Source organism: Monosiga brevicollis, genomic scaffold, assembly GCF_000002865.3.
Source record: "Monosiga brevicollis MX1 MONBRscaffold_2 genomic scaffold, whole genome shotgun sequence".
Lineage (NCBI taxonomy): Eukaryota > Choanoflagellata > Craspedida > Salpingoecidae > Monosiga > Monosiga brevicollis.
The window spans coordinates 2,357,315-2,373,707 of record NW_001865039.1 but is presented as its reverse complement, the minus strand read 5'-3'; the positions used below and the strand labels follow the sequence as shown (position 1 = coordinate 2,373,707).

Here is a 16,393-nt window from a genome sequence, read left to right as displayed (position 1 = left end):
GACTTGCCATTCAAGCACTGTAACGTCTAAGAGGCTTGTGTGCGTTCTTTTTATGGCTTTTGGCTTTGGGCGGGGCCCGTTCGTGTGCGGAGGGATAGCTATGATCAGAACTGCGGCGCGGCGTTTGGCGGCGGGATATTCGGGTCCACACTGGTCTGGGTTTCGGACGCCGCAGCCCTATAAGCGACCCCACTTCTTCGCTTCCAGCAGTGACAAGGTATGCCGACGACTCCAGGGTCTGCTTTTGCGCTGAGCTATGTGGCCTGTTGCCGTCTTGGTGTGACTGGGACGCGGCCACCTTTCTTGTTCCCTGTGCTCGGTTGATCTTGACCCATTTAGGCACAGGAGGCTTTGCAAGAGCTTTTGGGAACCTATTATAATCACGATCTCCATGAAGCCGACTGTCTTGTCGCCTTGGGTACGACTGTGCCCCGCTGAGCGTGCTGGAGCCGATCGTCTTGCCCTGCTTGTCCAGACTCACCAACCAATCGGGTTGCTACTCGGTATCGATTCACCTCAGGTGGCGATGGGCACATGCTCACGGCCATGCATCTTCTGCTCAATGAGCGGCTGAATATTCCTGTTTACGGCATGAATCGAGGGACTGTCGGCTTTCTCATGAACAACTACAAAGCGGCTGATTTATTTGAACGCCTGCAACAAGCACAGGTGTCCCACATCCATCCTTTACGTATGACTGCTTATGATGTGCATGGCGAACAGTTTCAGGCCGTGGCCATCAACGAGGTCTCTCTCTTTCGTCAAACCCGCCAGGCTGCGCACATTACCGTCATTGTCGACGGTCAGGAGCGCATGAATAGTCTCATTTGCGACGGCGTTTTGCTAGCCACTCCAGCCGGATCCACGGCCTATAACCTCAGGTGCGCCAACACGCGATCACTCACGCAGCACACTACTAAACCATCTTTGGCCCAGCTCGCCCGTGCGCTCAGCCACATGCAACTGCTTAATTCGCTGCCTGTGTTAGTGCACATGGCCCAGTGGTACCACTGGGTTCAGGTCTATTGGCTCTGACACCCATCTCTCCTTTTCGGCCGCGCCGATGGAAGGGTGCATTGCTGCGCTCGGGTTGTGAGGTCGAGTTTATCGCCCGAAACGTGGAGAAACGGCCCGTCAGCGCCACGGCCGATTTTGGAGAATTTCGTCACGTGCAGCGTGTGAAAATATCCGAGGACGTGACCCGGCGCATCACCATTCTCTGCGATCCCGCCCTGTCTTTGGATGAACGCATGCTTCAGGAGCAGTTTGTGTCTTAACGTCACATCTGCCAGGCGCGAGCGAGCAAGCACATTATTGTAAACCTGGTTTCGCCGTGTCATTGTCTCTTGCTTTCCCACACCCGCCCATTCCTTTCTGAATGCCTGATTGCTAGCTAACCTGTTTTTCTTAGGATAGAAGTCCATTGTCCTTTCCCCTCTCGCTTTTACCATGATCTGATTGTATGTGTGGCTGGGTTTTAACTTGAATGTCGATTTTCTTTGTCCTTGACATGTCAATAATTTACAAAGCCCGCCAATTGTCGTCGGCTCACTCCCAAGGACCATCCACTGCTTGCCGTCCATGCAAACCATCCTTCTACCGATGAATTATACCCCGATCGTGTTGGGACTTTACAGTGTAATCAATTTCGAGGCGAATGGAGAAGACCGCAAATGCAGCGTTCCTTGACACGGAAGTTTCTGTAATTCCGAGTGTGTCACTTAAAAGTTTCTGGGCAGTATGACGCAGCGCATTTTCGCCCACCGCATGCATGGTGAGCTAGCAACGAAGCCAGCACAAACTGGACAGAAAATGTCAAAAAGAGGGGTGAGAGGCCAGTAGCAACATTGAGACAAGGGAGGCGACCCAGGGCCGCTTTCCACACAGATAAAAAAGGCCTTTACACGGCCGTGCTATTGGACAAGTCAAAAATAGCAGAGTCAAGCGTAATTTCAGCTACAGGAGGAACATCCGCCGAGTAGCCATGGTGCACGAAGAGGGTCATGCGAGCAAAGTCATCATCAAAAGTGCCGTCCCACTCAAAATTGGCAAAGTCAAGTTCATCGCCATTGCTTGATGCCGAACCATTGCCAGCCGCACTGTCGGACAAAGCTGTGAGCACGTTGACACACGTACGTATAAGAACAAGGGGGAATGGGTGAGGTTGAGTCGGCCAGCCACAGGTGGTGTGCTGGGAGGGTGGACAGCCACCGCGAGGCATGGAGCGCCAAAAGTCAAATCCGAACGACTGCTCACCCTCGTCGACGTCCAAGGGACTGATGGCTGAGACAGCGAGCTTGAGCTCCTCACGCATCTGCACGACTTGGTCATCGTCCAAGACGTCACTGTGCTGGAAAGTTTGTTCCACCGCCGCCTGAGAAATGGGGAAGAATAGAAACAAGTGAGGGCAGGTGATGAGGAAGGGAAGGAAGAGGGCGCTTGTTGACAGAGCAAGACCATTCATGCCTCCGCCAAGTTGTGCGTGACCTACTTCATCATCTGAATTGAGTTCAACGTATTCTTCAGAAGTATCAACAATGACGCTCTTGCGGGCCATGGCAATGTATCGCTTGAGAAGATCGGCATCCGAGTCGTCCTGACGCCGCTTGGTGGGACGGTAGCGCTTGAATTCACTCGCAGTAATGTTGCCAGAGCTGCTGGCACCCGCCGGGTTGGCCACGGCACGGGCATGTGAACGACGACGGATGGGCAGTGCCTTGTCGCTGTTTTTGCGCACAAACTCTCGCGTGGCGCGAAGCTGTGATCAATCCCGTGCAGGTGACCACCGCCAGGCAGATGAGAGACCGACGGTGTGGGAAAAGGCCAAGCAGCGATAAAATGGCTGAGAAGGTTTGGAACGCAACGCAGGGGTGAAATCTCCACTCTGTCGACAAACCTTGGCCAAGCATTCGTTGCAAGCACGCGTGACAGCGTTGGAGGTTTGCTTTGCCTATGCGTGCGTGCGTGCGTGCGCGTGCGTGCGTGTGTGTGTGTTTCAAAACGAAGTCAGTCGGAAAAGCGTCATGCGCGCATCGGTACATCACAACGGCCTTGCAAATGGGCCAGTGAATAACAAGCGGCCCCACCCACCTCCTTGTCACTGGAGCAGCGGAAGCCATGACACTTGTACATGGTTCCCTTGCCCCGAAGCTCGTGCTTGGCCACTACGTACACGTCCTTGTCATCGGCAACCACAAACACAATCTACCAAGCGTCCGAGATGAGATGCATCGATGATGAAAAACTTTGCCCAGATATGTGAAATGGGCAGGACAGGAGAGAGAGCAGTGTGGGAAATGGGCATTCGTGGCACAGAAGCACGCTGAAGGGCTGCATGTGCGTTCGTCGGCTGCCTTTCCAGGCACACGTGACGTGGGTGCAAAGAATGCGGCGCGTGTTCAAAAATGCCTGGACAATGAACATACGCGATGGAGTGGGTGGTCCATGACCACAAGGTCTTGCTTGGTTTCCTCATTGAAAACGTAGACGCGAAGGCCGTCCGGGATGAGCTGCATGTCCAAGGCAGCGAGAGGTCAGTCCTTGTGTGAGGCCCAGCCCATGGGCAAGTTTGCGATTTCGTGAAGCGCGACACAGCGGTGGGCGAGCAGCGCCGAGCCGCAGTCTCAAGTCGCGCCTCGCCCCTCTCAATCCGGCGGGCTGGAGTCGTACCTTGAGTTTGAGAGGGGTAGCAAAGCCACGGGCAAAGAGCGGGTGGATATCACGGGCCTTCTTGGGCTTGTTAAGCAAGGCCGCACAGCGGCGGACCTCATCCAACGTCACGGCCCCACTGTCATCACCCTTGCCCTGCTTCACGTAGATGAAGCCTAAAGAACCAAGGCGCCGCCAAGGCGCGTTCAGCGATGGGCGGGACCCAGTACGAGGCGTTGTTCACAACGGAAAGGCCCGAGTCACCAGGTCAGTCATTCGGACACACCTTTGTAGGTCAGTTGGTACTCAGTCATGGCGCTGTTGTTGACGTCGCAAGACCTCGGGGTCGCTGCAACGACAACGACAACACGAATTCGGCGACACGAATACGTTCACTCCCAACTCCGACTCCAATCGGTCAAATACACGGGCGTCAGTTGAATCTTGAGGCCGCGAGAGCCGCGGTGTGAAGCAAGGAGGCCGCGAGGCAGGGAGAGGCAGGGAGAGGCAGGGAGGGGCAGGAACGGCAGGGTGGGCGATCAAATGAGAGAGAGTACGGAGTAAAGCAGAAGTAGAAGAAGATGAAGTAAAAGACCGGGAAGATGACGCCGTCTTTAATCTTTCTTACAGTAACATGCCAGAGAAGTTGCAGAGAAATTGAAAGTTCAAGTAGAGCCAACCAAAGAGTGAGACACAAAGGCAAGAGAGAGACAAAGGAATTTCCGTGCTACCGAATGGCAGGGCTGAATAACACGTGGTTTGTCAGATGAAACATGTTCCTGCGGACAGGTTGTGGTGGTGTTGGTGTTTTTTTTTGTTCTCTTGGACGCAACGCGGGGAGGTGGGGCGAGCGAGTGTTGTGGGGGGGAGTCAGGAGGGGAAATGGCGGCGGTGTGAGGGGCTGGGGCGGAAAAAGGCGGTTGTCGAGACATGGGACTGCAGCAAGGGCGCCGGGCCTTTGATGCAAAGGCTTGCTGGCTGGATGAACCGCGCTGCGCGACTTGAAACACGCTCGACTTGACCCCTGACCACGTGCTCTTTGTTTGTTCTTGCCAAATTTGCAGCCTCAACGTGTTTCACCGGCGCCATGGCCGACCTCTTTGATGACGAGGGCGACAACGCGGGCTTGACCATCTCCAAGACCTATGCCGAGCGGTATGAGGAGCGCAAGCGGGGTGAGGAGTTGAGTCTGCTCAAGGACAAGTATGGTGAGGATTTTGATGAAGAGAGCAGCTCAGAGGAGGAGGACGACGACGCTGAAGGTGCGGCCTTGCTTGCTTGGAGCGCGCGGTTCAATAGACGTTGTCTCGTATGCAGGCAACACGTCTTCAGCCTCTCAAAGAAGAAGGAAAAGAAAAGACAATCAGGGTGCGGGTGCACTTTGAAACAGCATTTTGGCTTTGCTCATCAAGCATGGCTCTTGGATGCCGACTTCTAAACCAGGCGACACCCCCGGTCTGGAGCGGGATTTCTTGCGCACCTTGTCCATGATCAAGGCCAATGATCCTCGCATTTATGAATCGGAGGTACAGCTCTATCAGACACCGGCAGATGATGAGGAGCCCAGCGACAAACCCCGCCAGCAAAAGCCCATGACCCTGAAGGACCACGAACGTCGCCGCTTGCTGACCAAGGGCGAAAAGGCCTTTGTCAGCGATGACGAAGAGGACGACGAGACCCCCGGCAACAACGACCCTTCATACGTTGAGCGTCAATCACAGCTTAAGCGCGCCTTCGCCGACGCCGCTGAAGGTCTGGGCGAGGAAGGCGCCGACGGCTTTCTCACCGAAAAGCAACTCACACCCGCCGAGCAGGAAGCTCGCGACCGCGGTAAGCCTTGTGCCCGTCTCATAGCGTCCTCACACAGTGAGCAAAGCCGCTTGCCTCTGCACGAGACACCCCATCATGTTTGCCCTGCTTTTCCATCTCTGTTGATAGCCTATGAAGAGTGGCTGGAAAAGGATGCCCCCGTGTTAGAGAAGGAAGTCCAGCAGGACTTGGATCCGCTCAAGCGATTCTGGACAGCTCCTGACCTCTCGGAGGGTGATCGCTTCCTTCGTGATTACATTACAAAACGCATGTGGAAGGGTGGCCTTTCTGCTCCCAACAACCAGGTCGACGACGAAGATGAGGTGGTGGTGGAAGCGGCCGAGGAGTTTGAGCGTGAATACAACTTTCGCTTCGAGGAAGAGGGTGCAAACGAGGTCGGTCTCCTCGTCATGCATGTTTGGGCTGGAATAGAATGCCCTTTGCCTGACCATGGACTCTATCTACCCTGACCCATCATCGTTTGAACTCACCTTCCTGTACCTGGTCATCCGTGCCATCGTCTTAATTCTCTGCTTCGTGTCGGGCTGTCTCCAACACCACAAACAGATCAAGCGCTTTCCGCGCCGCATCGAAACCTCCGTCCGTGAGCAACAGCAAGGGAACAAGCGCAAGCAGCAACGTGATGCCAAAAAGGACCGTGTTGCCCAGGTATGGCCATGGGCTTGTCTTTGCGTTTGCACTCGATGTGTTGTCACTGTCGGGCCCACTATTTGGTCACACCGTGTCCCCTGGCTTGCTGGTGCATCAACAGGCGGCTGACGAGAAGAAATCTGAGATTCAGCGCCTCAAGGAGCTCAAAAGCCAGGAAATTCGCAGCAAAATGGAACAAATCGCAGGTTGGATACCGCAACATTCCCAATTCACTGCCCAGAAGATGCCCGCCGATGTCGTCACCCAACCAGTCTCACTATTCCGTGTGTGTGTGTGTGTGTGTGTGTGTGTGTGTGTGTGTGTGTGTGTGTGTGTGTGTGTGTGTGTGTGTGTGTGCTAGCTTCGGCTGGTGTCGACCCAGCGCTGCTGGCCAATCTGGACGTGGAGGGCGATTTCGATCCGGATCGATTCGAGGAGCAGCTCGGGGTGAGTATCACAAGCCTGCTTCCTTCTTTCTCCCCTTTCTGGCTGGTTGGCATGCTTCCCAAGAGCCCTGTCTTATACGGTCATGGGGGCAATGGTATTTTTGCGCGTACAGACCTTGTTCAATGATGACTACTATGAGACGACTGACGCTGATGGCAAGCCCAAGTTTGACGACATCGACTTGGGTGACTATGGAGATGAGGAAGATGACGACTTTGTCATGGACGCTGAACACGTGCCCAGTCGCAAGGTACGAGCGTCGCATCTCCTTTATACGTACCCCTGGTTCCTTCAAGCCCACAAGACCAGCAGGCTGAGCCCTCAAATAAAAGGCATAGAAATCATGATCATCAAAGCATTTTTTCAGGCCGCGTCCGAATGTGGCACTGACCTTTGGTGTGACTCTTCGTGTGTAGGAGAAGAAAAAGCTGAAAAAGGAGAAGAAGCGTCTGAAAAAGCTGCAGCAGGAGCAAGCCAGCGGAGCTGCTGAAGCCATGGCTGAAGATCAGGATGCCGAAGTGCAGGGAGAAGAACACAGCGCAACTGAGAACAAGGTATGGCATGTGTCCAGCTGCGGTGATGGCACTGTGCGCTACACATGGCTAACCTACACATCTCCTTCATTTTTTGTTTGGTTTTTTCTTTTGGATGCTGTTGCTTTTGCTGTTGTCGTTGTGTCTCTAAACATCCTCAGAGCCTCGGCGAGCTGATGGGCGAGTACAAGGACCTTGAGTTGGACGCGCTTTTGGGTCCGCAGGAGTATCGCTTCAAGTACCGTGAAGTGGTTCCTAACGATTTCGGATTGACCGTGGATGAGGTACGCGTCGCTTTGCCCGTTGCTGCAGATGATGACACAACGCGGGACTGAACAGCTTCTAGGGAAAGGGGCGGTTTTTTTCAATTTTTTTTTCTCTTCTTCTGCTCCTCAAAGCTCACCTCACGGCTTGACATTAACGCCAATTTTTTTTTTTTTTTTTTTTTTTTTTTTTTTTTTTTTTTTTTTTTTTTTTTTTTTTTTTTTTTTACCCACGTTCTAGATTTTGGCCGCTGACGACAAGGAACTGCGGCAGTGGGCGTCGATGAAAAAGGTTGTCAAGTATCGTGACCGAGCAATGGAGTGGAAAGATGTGCGAAAGTTCAAGAAGCGTGGTCAGGACATGTCACGCAAGCTTCAGGTGCTCCCATCGCTGCGCTCGTTGTACCAACAACCTGAGGCGGAAGAAGCGCTATCATCAAGCAACGAGCGCAACCACGGCGAGCAACACGAGCGCAAGAAAAAGGCCCGTCGTCATCACAAGTCCAAGAAAGCCAAGCGAGCTGCCGAGGATAACGCAAGTGAGAATGCCGGGGACGCCCAGGATGAGCAGGCAGACACGCCAGCCCAGAAGCGCTCCAAGGCCGACCCACCCGCAACTGCTGCGGCAGAGGAAGCCCAAAAAGAGCAGAAGGACAAGAAGATTAAGAATGATAAGAAGGATAAGAAGGATAAGAAGGATAAGAAGGGTAAGGATGTTGGTGTGCCAGTGGATCGCGCACGCCAGAAGCTGTACCAGGAGATGCGCAGCAAGCGCAAGAGCAAGAAACCCACTGCGTAAAGTTCGCGCCTGCGTGATCTGAGGACTTGGAGGCACCGTGTGTGTGACATGAATTTTACCAATTAATTCTCACAGCTCCTCTGTACCTTTGGGAAGCCAATAACTCGTTTTTTTGGCACACCACTCCAAACACAAGGCCAGGCCTAACCCGCCCTACACCGCGCCCGCACAAAGCGAGCCCTGCAGCTCGGTCCTGCTCAAGCTGGCGATGAAGGTAAACATTGACGTATCCACATATTATGGCACACAAGTTTACACATAAGAGGGATGGCTGTCCAAATCCCCCTGCAATTTCATGATAATTTCGTCCAGGGCAGCAGCCACCGTAGCCGCATCCGGCCTGCAAGGTTGCAGCGCATCATCGACCCGATTAAATTCGAACGTCAGATACGGAGGGCATGAGGCAAAAACGAGGCAAGTCAAGGAGCAGAGATGCACAACGTGTAGAATGTCTCGCACCGATACGCAGCCTCAGCAATAGTACAAGATTGAATGACATCAAGCAGAGCATCAGGGCAGCTTCCCAGCCAAGAATTGCAACGCCCCACCAAGCCATCCTATTGACAAGATTGACAAGAGTGGCCGTACATTGCTCAGATCAAGCCAGGTGGCATGCACATGCACGACGTTGGAGCTGCACGACGATACTAACGGCTTCAATGGTCATGCGCTCCGCATCAGGTAAGAGGCAGAGATAGGCCGTCAAAAGACCGAGCTGATAAATGTCTTGCTGCTGAACCACCTGAGGGTCAGGTCCACGCTGCAAGATAGCGGCCACAGGCGAGTCCGGGGTAGATGTAGGCATGGCTTTTGCAAGCATTAGCAGGACAGCGCCCTCGCCGGCGCCAAAGCGTGCATCCTTGAAATGTGCCAGGCAGTGCACGATGCCCTCTTCATGCAGCTGTGCCTAATCAAGCAGAATGCGAAAGCGGCCGAAGCGCAGGGCATGACTGACAAATGCCAAAAACACAGCCCAGCAGGGCACCCCACGCCAACTCGAGCATACCAGGGTTTGTGCAATGATGACAGCATGATTGAGGCGCTCGGCGAGCGTATAGCTACGAAGGCGATGCCGTGTGTAGAGAGGGTCGCCCACCGGTTCTGACGCGGTCAGGAGCCGCGCCAGCCCGAAGCCATCTCCTCCGAGCTGCACACATCGCGCAGCCAGCGCCTGCGCTTTCAAATCCCGCCCAACCCCCAGCCCCTTGGCCAGCCCCGCACTCACACCTCGCTCATACTCTACCCCCTCCACCCCGCCACCATGAGCATCACCATCAGCATCAGCACCATCAGCACCATTCACTGCCATTTTCAAGCTTGATGTCAGACGAAATTGGCAGACTATTCTCCCTCTTTCTTGTGGTAGTTTTGCTGTTTCTCTGTGCCTTTTGTTGTTTATGCCTTTCCCTCTCTCTTTCTCTTTCTCCTTCTTTCGCGTATGCTTGAGCAACAGTTACAAGAGGTTTGTTTTTTGGTTTTTTGGGGTTTTTTTGGTTTTTTTTTTTTAAATTCTTATGTGTGACGGACGGGTACCTCGAGCTGGTGTGTCTGCGAGCTACGGGGAGCGCAGACCTGGTCCTTGGTCGTGCTTGAGGCTACGTGTTAGGCCAAGGCATGTCGAGGAGCCTGGGCATGGGTGCTGCCTAAAACCGGACGTATGGCAAGCCAGGATCAAGACAGTGAGGCTGCGGGCGCGTCGGCACCCTCAGACTGGAAGCCATACTTTATCGAGTGGCTCGAGGAGTTGCGATCCGCCGCATCAACCAGAAACAGCACCTTTCAGCGGGTGTACAGCAAAGCCCTCAAGTCCATGCAAGCCCACCCAGGGACTCTTCAAAACGGCAAGGATGCCATGCAACTCAAGGTATGCGTGCCACCTGACAGTCCTGCGACGCGTTGCAGGCACGCCGCTCGCCCACCCCCCACCCCTCTGTTTTCTTTGCCACTCAGCTGTTCCTGACTGTGACAGGGCGTTGGGGCTGGCATTGCGCGCTTACTGGACGAGAAAAAGGCCAGTCTGTGCACCAAACGAGGGTGGCCCCTCCCCGTCGCGAGCCGAAGCAGGTATTGCACCAGCCCCGTCGCACACCCCGTCGCTTTATATCGCCAGCGGATTGCACTTCCCTTCCGTTGTTCATGTACCCCTTGCCCGTTCACCGACTCAAACCTGGCATTGGACGGGCCAATTGCGGCTGATATTGATAGTACATCCCGGCCAGGCTCAACCTCGACCGACACTCAAGGCACAGCCGCCTCCACTGATGCTGCCAGCGGTGCGGACGGTGGTCCACGGCGCAAGCGAGCTACTCGCGCATATGTGCCACGCCGAGGATCGGGTGCTGCAGCCTTGCTCATTGGGTACTTTGGAGCTTTGACACAGGTGCGCGCCTGGCAGCAGCAAGCCCGGCCCCTAGCAGATGTTTCTCTCCCACCTGCCTGCTGAACCTCGCTTACAATGTGCACCCAATGTTCCCAGAGTGGCGGGGAGCTCGAGTATCTGAGCAAACGGGATCTGATTGCTGTTGCCCAGCCTTATTCGGAATCATCTTTTACCTCCTCTGACAAAAGTGCGTTTATTCCCATCGCTTGACTCGCCTGCGCCACGCCCATGCCCGCTTGCGGTGGGGGGCGGGGGGGCTGCCTATCAGCACCATGACGTCCTCCTCTTGCTTGCTCCCGCCCTGCCCTGATACATGTTGTATGTTCTTGTAGTGTCCCACTACACGGCATGGAGCTCAATGGCTGTGCTGCTTGAGAAGGGATTGTTCCTCAAGTATTCCAACCCAGCCAAGTGCGTGATTTTGCTCTTCCCCCTTCTTGGTGTCTCAAGAACAGAGAAGCAAGATCAAGATTCTCACCCTGCTTGTGGTCGCTTGATCAATCAGATTTAAGCTTACCCCAGAAGGCCTGGAGCTGGGTCAGCGTCTGTACCAAGCTAGGGTACGGCAAGGAGTTTGGTAATGTGTTGATGCCGGTCATGGCTGCTACCAAGACCCAACCTCACTGAGCATCGACTCTTGACTTTGTTTTCCAAAGAGTGCTGCACGGACAGTAGATGTGGCATCGCCTCTCGTGACCTTTGCGGGCATGAGCAATAGATCCGCCCCCCACGACGCTCGCAGCCAGAGGCACCCACCGCCACGACCAGCCGAGCACGCACCCACACGCCCAGACAACCATCCAGCGCCCAAGGAGCCCGCCGCGAATGCTGCGCCCCAATCGGCAGAATCCGCTCAGGCTGTGCCCCCATGCCACATCTGTGAGACCGCGCCCGCAAGTATATCGGTACGCCTACATGCTGACCCGCCAGACCCACAGCTTGTCCAGATTTGTGTTGCTGTTGTTGCCCGAAGAGGGTGACCGAAGAGGGTGACCTCCCACCTTGACTCAGCTTGCAGTTGACCATAATCTCACGCGCCCCTCCTGGCCTGGCTCGAATACGCTGCTGCATGGTAGTGCCTTGAATGCACGTGGTCGCTTTGCCGGGAATGTGATCTTTTTGCACACCGTGCAGAGATCAAGCAAACCCATCAGCGCCAGCCACTCTCTATTCCAAGTACGCTGCTTGTATGACAGGCAGAAAACAATGCCTGCATCAAGGATTGATATTCTGGCAGGGGTTGCATGTGGTACTGAACTTGGTTTGTTTGACCTTTATAGTGTCCCCAACTGCCCGAACAGTCTCCCCCGGCCCGATGTCAAGCACGACCTTTGATTCCAGCTTTGACCAATTGCGGGATGCGCCCACTCCCAACAGACAGCGCGCCACGCCCTTTGCAACTTTTCAGCGCTTGCGTGCAGCATCGTGGCAGCTAGCGCCTCGAGAATATGACATTGTGCTTGTGATTGACTCTCGCGAGGACAACGGCCTTGCTTTTGATCGTGGTCTTATGAAGGTTTGTCTCTCCTCACCCGCATGGGCTCATCCATCTTATCGATTTTCATTTACCCTGCAAGAGGCAAGGCCGGGGAATACAAAATCTCAAAACAATTTCAACATGTTGTTGCTTGTTACGCCCGGCATCTTCAAGGAGCGGCTGGACGCCATGGGCGTGCGCAGCGTGGCCAAGCGTCTTCCCCTCGGTGACTTTCTTTGGATAGTGCAAGAACGTATAACTCCAGTACCAGGACGTTTACGTGCACCAATTCCGTACGTCAAAATGCCGACTTGTACTGAGCTTCACCACGACCTCATTCCTTGGTGCTGGCTCGTCATGCGTTTTGGCTTAGCCGAGAACTGGTGTTGGACTACGTGGTGGAGCGGAAACGAATCGACGATTTAGTGGCCTCGATCCGTGATGGCCGCTACCGCGAACAGAAATTTCGATTTGCGCGCTCTGGAATCAATCGACCCATCTACCTGGTGGAGAATGCCGGTTGGTCCGCGCGCCCTTGTTACCCTTGCAAACCGACTTTTACTAGTGAAATGTTCAACCAACACTCTTTCGAACGGGCCCCTGTCAACTTTTCCAGATCTGATCGAGCGGCAAACCATGGCTGGCTCTGCCCTGAAGCAAGCACTTGTGAACAGTCAGGTCTGTCTTGTCCGGATGGTCGCGACGGAAGCAGTGGTATTCGCACGAAGGCTTGAGCCGAATGAATTCGTCGCTGACCTTCTTGCTTTGAACAGATTCACGAAGGATTCTTTGTCAAGACGACTTCGAACCTGACCCAAACGCTGACCTACCTTGCTTTGATGACGCGCTATCTCCAACAAGCCTACCGGGATACCACTTTTGCAAATGGGAGCACTGGTGAGTTTGCACCTGACTGCTGCACGTGCCTCGTTGTCTGCTTGAATTCACTCTGCCGCGCTATCAACACAGGCGAGCAAAGCAATCATGCAGTTGAGCTGCAGACCTATGAAGAATTTTGCGAAAACAGCGCAAAGAACAAGGTCGACCTTGCCTTTTTCTTCCCTGTTGGGGTTTTTTTTTTTTTTTTTTTTTTTTTTTTTTTTTTTTTTTTTTTTTTTGGTGGGGGGTCTTTGCTCTTTTCTTATTTTGAATGAGGGGTTGCGTACAATGTTGCCGCTTCATTCTGACACTGCACCCGTGGACTGTTCGGTGTCTCCCTTTCAGGATTTGAGTGTTCGGGACTTGTTTCTGCAGCATCTGATGTGCCTGCGTGGAGTTACGGTCCACAAGGCCACAGCGGTGGTGGAAGAATTCGAAACGCCAGCCAATTTCACACGCCTCATCACTCAAAAAGGTATGCATCTCGTACATCCCACGGCATGCGGGCCTTTGTTTGCCTAGACCCGGCACTGCATCAAGAGCTTGTGCCACGCGAGTCAATGCATGTCGCGAAAAGCAACACATTTTATTTTCCAAAGCGCAGGCGCTCAATTTGGCATGGTTTGACAGGCAAGACAGTTGCTTGTCAAATGATATCCAACCTAAACGCCTCGACCAACAGTGGCAAGCCAGCTCGGGTTGGCCCTGCCATTGCAAAGGTGCTGGTGGAGCTCTACTCGCGGCTAACCGCGTAGAGTGGCAGTCATCTTTGGCAGCCAGCCTCCTGAACCAGCCGGACACAGAACAAACCAAGAATGCATGGGGCAGCAAAGCTCGACGGATGGCAAAGTGCGCTTGATCATGCACGTCGAGCTACCAGTCTACAAGTCGTACGATGGCACCGCTTGATTCTGAATGGACATAAAGCCTGGGGCCTCGGGCCCCAACGTGGTTGCATGCATTTACTGGCGATCATCCTCATCAACCTGCTGCGCAGCCAAGGAGGAATGGTCATAAGAATATGAGAATAAGAAATTTACACGAGTGAATACCCCAATTTGTTTGTCCGAGTGTTGCACGCCAATCACTTACGGGGCGCTCGTCCTCGCGCTCATCACGACGACGATCGTCTTCATGATCATCGCGGCGGTCCGCATCGCGGCCACGGTCATCATCGTGACGGTCATCGCGACGGTCATCATCACGATCGTCACGACGGTCATCACGACGGTCATCACGACGATCGTCACGACGGTCATCACGACGGTCATCGCGACGGTCATCGCGACGGTCATCTCCACCATTCATTGGCACCACATCCACAAACTCAGAGTCGCCCTGTCAGTGAAAAGCAGGGGTAATTGATAAGGGTCATCCGTTGCAACTCCCAACCACAGGGGTCTTTCAGGAGGCCATGATACGCACCAGGTGAGAGTTGAGCTTGCGGCCATTCATTTTGTCAAGAGCAAAGTTCATGTCCTCCTGGTTACCAAACTCGGCCATGCCAACGCCATCGCGGTTCACATCGGTGAAAACAACATCCAGGCGCTCATCTTTGAAAAAGTCCTTGACATCTTGCCAGCTGGCAGTACGGGGAAGCCCCTTGATGAGGACGCGGAACTCAGAGTGCTTGCCGCTGAAATTGTCGCGTGGGTTCGCGCCGCGGCGACCGGGATTAGACAGCTCAACCCTAAGCCATTAGCGAGAAGATCGTGGGAAGTTAGCATCATGCAAGTGGCACCAGCGTAAAACGCAAGACAACATGCCGGACGCTCGCCAAACAATAAAGTTTGAGCCATCGGGCAAGACCGCGTCGGAAAATCAAGCAAAACCGCTTTGCACAACGACTACAACAAAGCAACCAACACCAAGGTCCCAATGGACGCTCGTGCTCCAGAATTCGCTGTCGTCTCCGTCCCATGCTTTTCGCTCCCAGCAGCAACGAATTCCTGAATCGCCATCTTCTGCTCCCAAAGTCGCTCAGAGTTTATGCCACCGGGTCCATGGATCGATCCGCGCGCCTCCTCAGGCCAAGCCACGCGAGTCCTCCAGACTGGCAAATTCAACACAATGGTGTTGAGATGGACCCGAAGCAATGCCCTACCCCTTCTTTCTCTTTCACGCGCACACAGGCACACAGGCACACAGGCACACACAAGTCTCATCTTCACCTCCCCTCACGCCACCTTGACTTGTCTCATTCCTAGAGAACAAACTTGCACGAGCATTCTGCCTGCCCTCGCCGTTCTTGTGACCCAGTCCAGCTCCCAGCACGCAACCAACGCTCAACTCTTGACAAGAGTACAGTATAAAACGGTGGGCTAGTGTGGAAAGTACACATCGTCACAAACATGGACCCCATGTCGCAGGCTTACCGGAGGCGGCCACCAGCAAAGTTGATGCCATCGCGGCCATGCACCGCATCCTCTGCATCGCGCTCATCCTCAAACGTGACAAAGGCATAGGGGCCCTTGATGTGGATGTCCAAAATACGGCCGTATTTGTAAAACAGTTCGTCCAACTCGCGCTCGCGGATATCCCGGGGCAAGTTGCCCACGTACACACGGCGGCTACCACCTCCCATGATGCTCGATGAGTCAGGTCTGGATCTCTCGCTCTCGCTCTGTCAGTGACTTCAGTGCCGGGATCTCTCTCCAGTCCGTTGGCTCGCCTGCTTTTGAAGGGAACAGCAAAGAAAGTGAAGAAAGTGTGGGCTTTTAACTCTTTGTGTCGAGTGCGTATCATTTGACAACGGTTTTTGTGACCATGCTGATTCACTTTCCATCAGGATCGAAATGACAATAAACAGAGGTTTCTTTAATTTGTATCATCCCTGAACCTTGTTCTAAGAGTTCTTAGAAGAACCTATGACTTGTGCCGGTTGGCAAAGCACGGATCGCACACGCGCACGGGCTGCGCTGACGACGCAACTTTGATCGTATGGGCCGAGCAATCGGCACAAACAACCTGCCGAAATGGCCACCAGTCACCAAAATGATTAGGACGGGCGGATGCGATCATGGACCATGTCATGATGAACCAAGAGACGGCGCTGTGACGGCGGGAAGCTAATAAGAACTCACCTTGCCACAATTTCGACAGTGGTGCTTGCGAAGAAAAAAGCCAAACTCGTTCCGGCAGCCTGGACAATGAGTAACCGCATGATCATCTTGCCACTCGGCCTCCTCTTTGGCCGACAAGTCCTATCACAAGGGAATGTACACAGGCGCAGCCCAAGGTGAGGGGGTGAGGAGTGCAGTTCAGTCTGTACTCAAAATACCTGCTGGGCTCGCAATCTAAGCAAAGGATTGATGAGATGGTGCTAGAGGCGGCATTACGCCCTTACTTGTTGAAGATGTGTATTCTCTTCGTACAACTGCGCCTTGGCTTGTGTCTTGCGCACCAGCTCATCACGCAAAGCAGTGACGTCGTCCTCGAGCGTTTGCACCCGCGTTTGACTTTCATTCAGCTCGGCTTGTGCCTGCAGAAGAGATTCGTTAATTGATC

General features: G+C 53.9%; 6 protein-coding genes across 6 annotated transcripts; 3 read left to right on the top strand and 3 right to left on the bottom strand.

Annotated features, from left to right (window-relative positions):
• Nucleotides 1-13: 13 nt before the first annotated feature.
• MONBRDRAFT_30952 (uncharacterized protein) lies at nucleotides 14-1,277 on the top strand (the record flags this gene model as incomplete). Its single annotated transcript, XM_001742735.1, has 4 exons — nucleotides 14-217; nucleotides 340-418; nucleotides 521-881; nucleotides 989-1,277. The coding sequence occupies exons 1-4, from the start codon at nucleotides 53-55 to the stop codon at nucleotides 1,275-1,277; spliced, it is 894 nt and encodes a 297-aa protein (XP_001742787.1). The 5' UTR covers nucleotides 14-52.
• Nucleotides 1,278-1,633: 356 nt separating this feature from the next.
• MONBRDRAFT_30951 (uncharacterized protein) lies at nucleotides 1,634-3,962 on the bottom strand (the record flags this gene model as incomplete). Its single annotated transcript, XM_001742287.1, has 8 exons — nucleotides 1,634-2,112; nucleotides 2,257-2,374; nucleotides 2,492-2,758; nucleotides 2,897-2,950; nucleotides 3,091-3,204; nucleotides 3,426-3,509; nucleotides 3,670-3,824; nucleotides 3,935-3,962. The coding sequence occupies 8 exons, from the start codon at nucleotides 3,960-3,962 to the stop codon at nucleotides 1,901-1,903; spliced, it is 1,032 nt and encodes a 343-aa protein (XP_001742339.1). The 3' UTR covers nucleotides 1,634-1,900.
• Nucleotides 3,963-4,710: 748 nt separating this feature from the next.
• On the top strand, nucleotides 4,711-8,229 carry MONBRDRAFT_35624 (uncharacterized protein). The gene is made up of 10 exons (XM_001742734.1): nucleotides 4,711-4,910; nucleotides 5,092-5,478; nucleotides 5,587-5,852; nucleotides 6,025-6,126; nucleotides 6,230-6,314; nucleotides 6,470-6,555; nucleotides 6,668-6,805; nucleotides 6,972-7,109; nucleotides 7,250-7,372; nucleotides 7,593-8,229. The coding sequence occupies exons 1-10, from the start codon at nucleotides 4,736-4,738 to the stop codon at nucleotides 8,148-8,150; spliced, it is 2,058 nt and encodes a 685-aa protein (XP_001742786.1). The 5' UTR covers nucleotides 4,711-4,735; the 3' UTR covers nucleotides 8,151-8,229.
• Nucleotides 8,230-8,402: 173 nt separating this feature from the next.
• Nucleotides 8,403-9,449, bottom strand: MONBRDRAFT_22362 (uncharacterized protein; the record flags this gene model as incomplete). Its single annotated transcript, XM_001742286.1, has 5 exons — nucleotides 8,403-8,490; nucleotides 8,610-8,707; nucleotides 8,803-9,057; nucleotides 9,157-9,208; nucleotides 9,394-9,449. The coding sequence occupies 5 exons, from the start codon at nucleotides 9,447-9,449 to the stop codon at nucleotides 8,403-8,405; spliced, it is 549 nt and encodes a 182-aa protein (XP_001742338.1).
• Nucleotides 9,450-9,807: 358 nt separating this feature from the next.
• MONBRDRAFT_22361 (uncharacterized protein) lies at nucleotides 9,808-13,641 on the top strand (the record flags this gene model as incomplete). The annotated part of the gene is made up of 16 exons (XM_001742733.1): nucleotides 9,808-10,014; nucleotides 10,120-10,184; nucleotides 10,356-10,530; nucleotides 10,627-10,717; nucleotides 10,863-10,941; nucleotides 11,036-11,090; nucleotides 11,187-11,427; nucleotides 11,665-11,706; nucleotides 11,811-12,046; nucleotides 12,182-12,300; nucleotides 12,381-12,526; nucleotides 12,624-12,685; nucleotides 12,781-12,904; nucleotides 12,977-13,047; nucleotides 13,232-13,361; nucleotides 13,517-13,641. The coding sequence occupies 16 exons, from the start codon at nucleotides 9,808-9,810 to the stop codon at nucleotides 13,639-13,641; spliced, it is 1,968 nt and encodes a 655-aa protein (XP_001742785.1).
• A 649-nt stretch (nucleotides 13,642-14,290) lies between these two features.
• Nucleotides 14,291-15,470, bottom strand: MONBRDRAFT_13665 (uncharacterized protein; the record flags this gene model as incomplete). The annotated part of the gene is made up of 2 exons (XM_001742285.1): nucleotides 14,291-14,576; nucleotides 15,262-15,470. 2 exons carry the CDS (start codon nucleotides 15,468-15,470, stop codon nucleotides 14,291-14,293), a joined length of 495 nt encoding a protein of 164 aa, XP_001742337.1.
• Between the last annotated feature and the right edge of the window lie 923 nt (nucleotides 15,471-16,393).

Excerpts from the sequence above, each read along its gene's own strand:
- MONBRDRAFT_35624 (XM_001742734.1), top strand. The coding sequence starts at position 4,736 with ATGGCCGACCTCTTTGATGACGAGGGCGACAACGCGGGCTTGACCATC. Across the intron at positions 6,127-6,229 it reads AAAAGGACCGTGTTGCCCAG|GCGGCTGACGAGAAGAAATC; the intron begins GTATGGCCATGG and ends GTGCATCAACAG. Across the intron at positions 7,110-7,249 it reads ACAGCGCAACTGAGAACAAG|AGCCTCGGCGAGCTGATGGG; the intron begins GTATGGCATGTG and ends AAACATCCTCAG.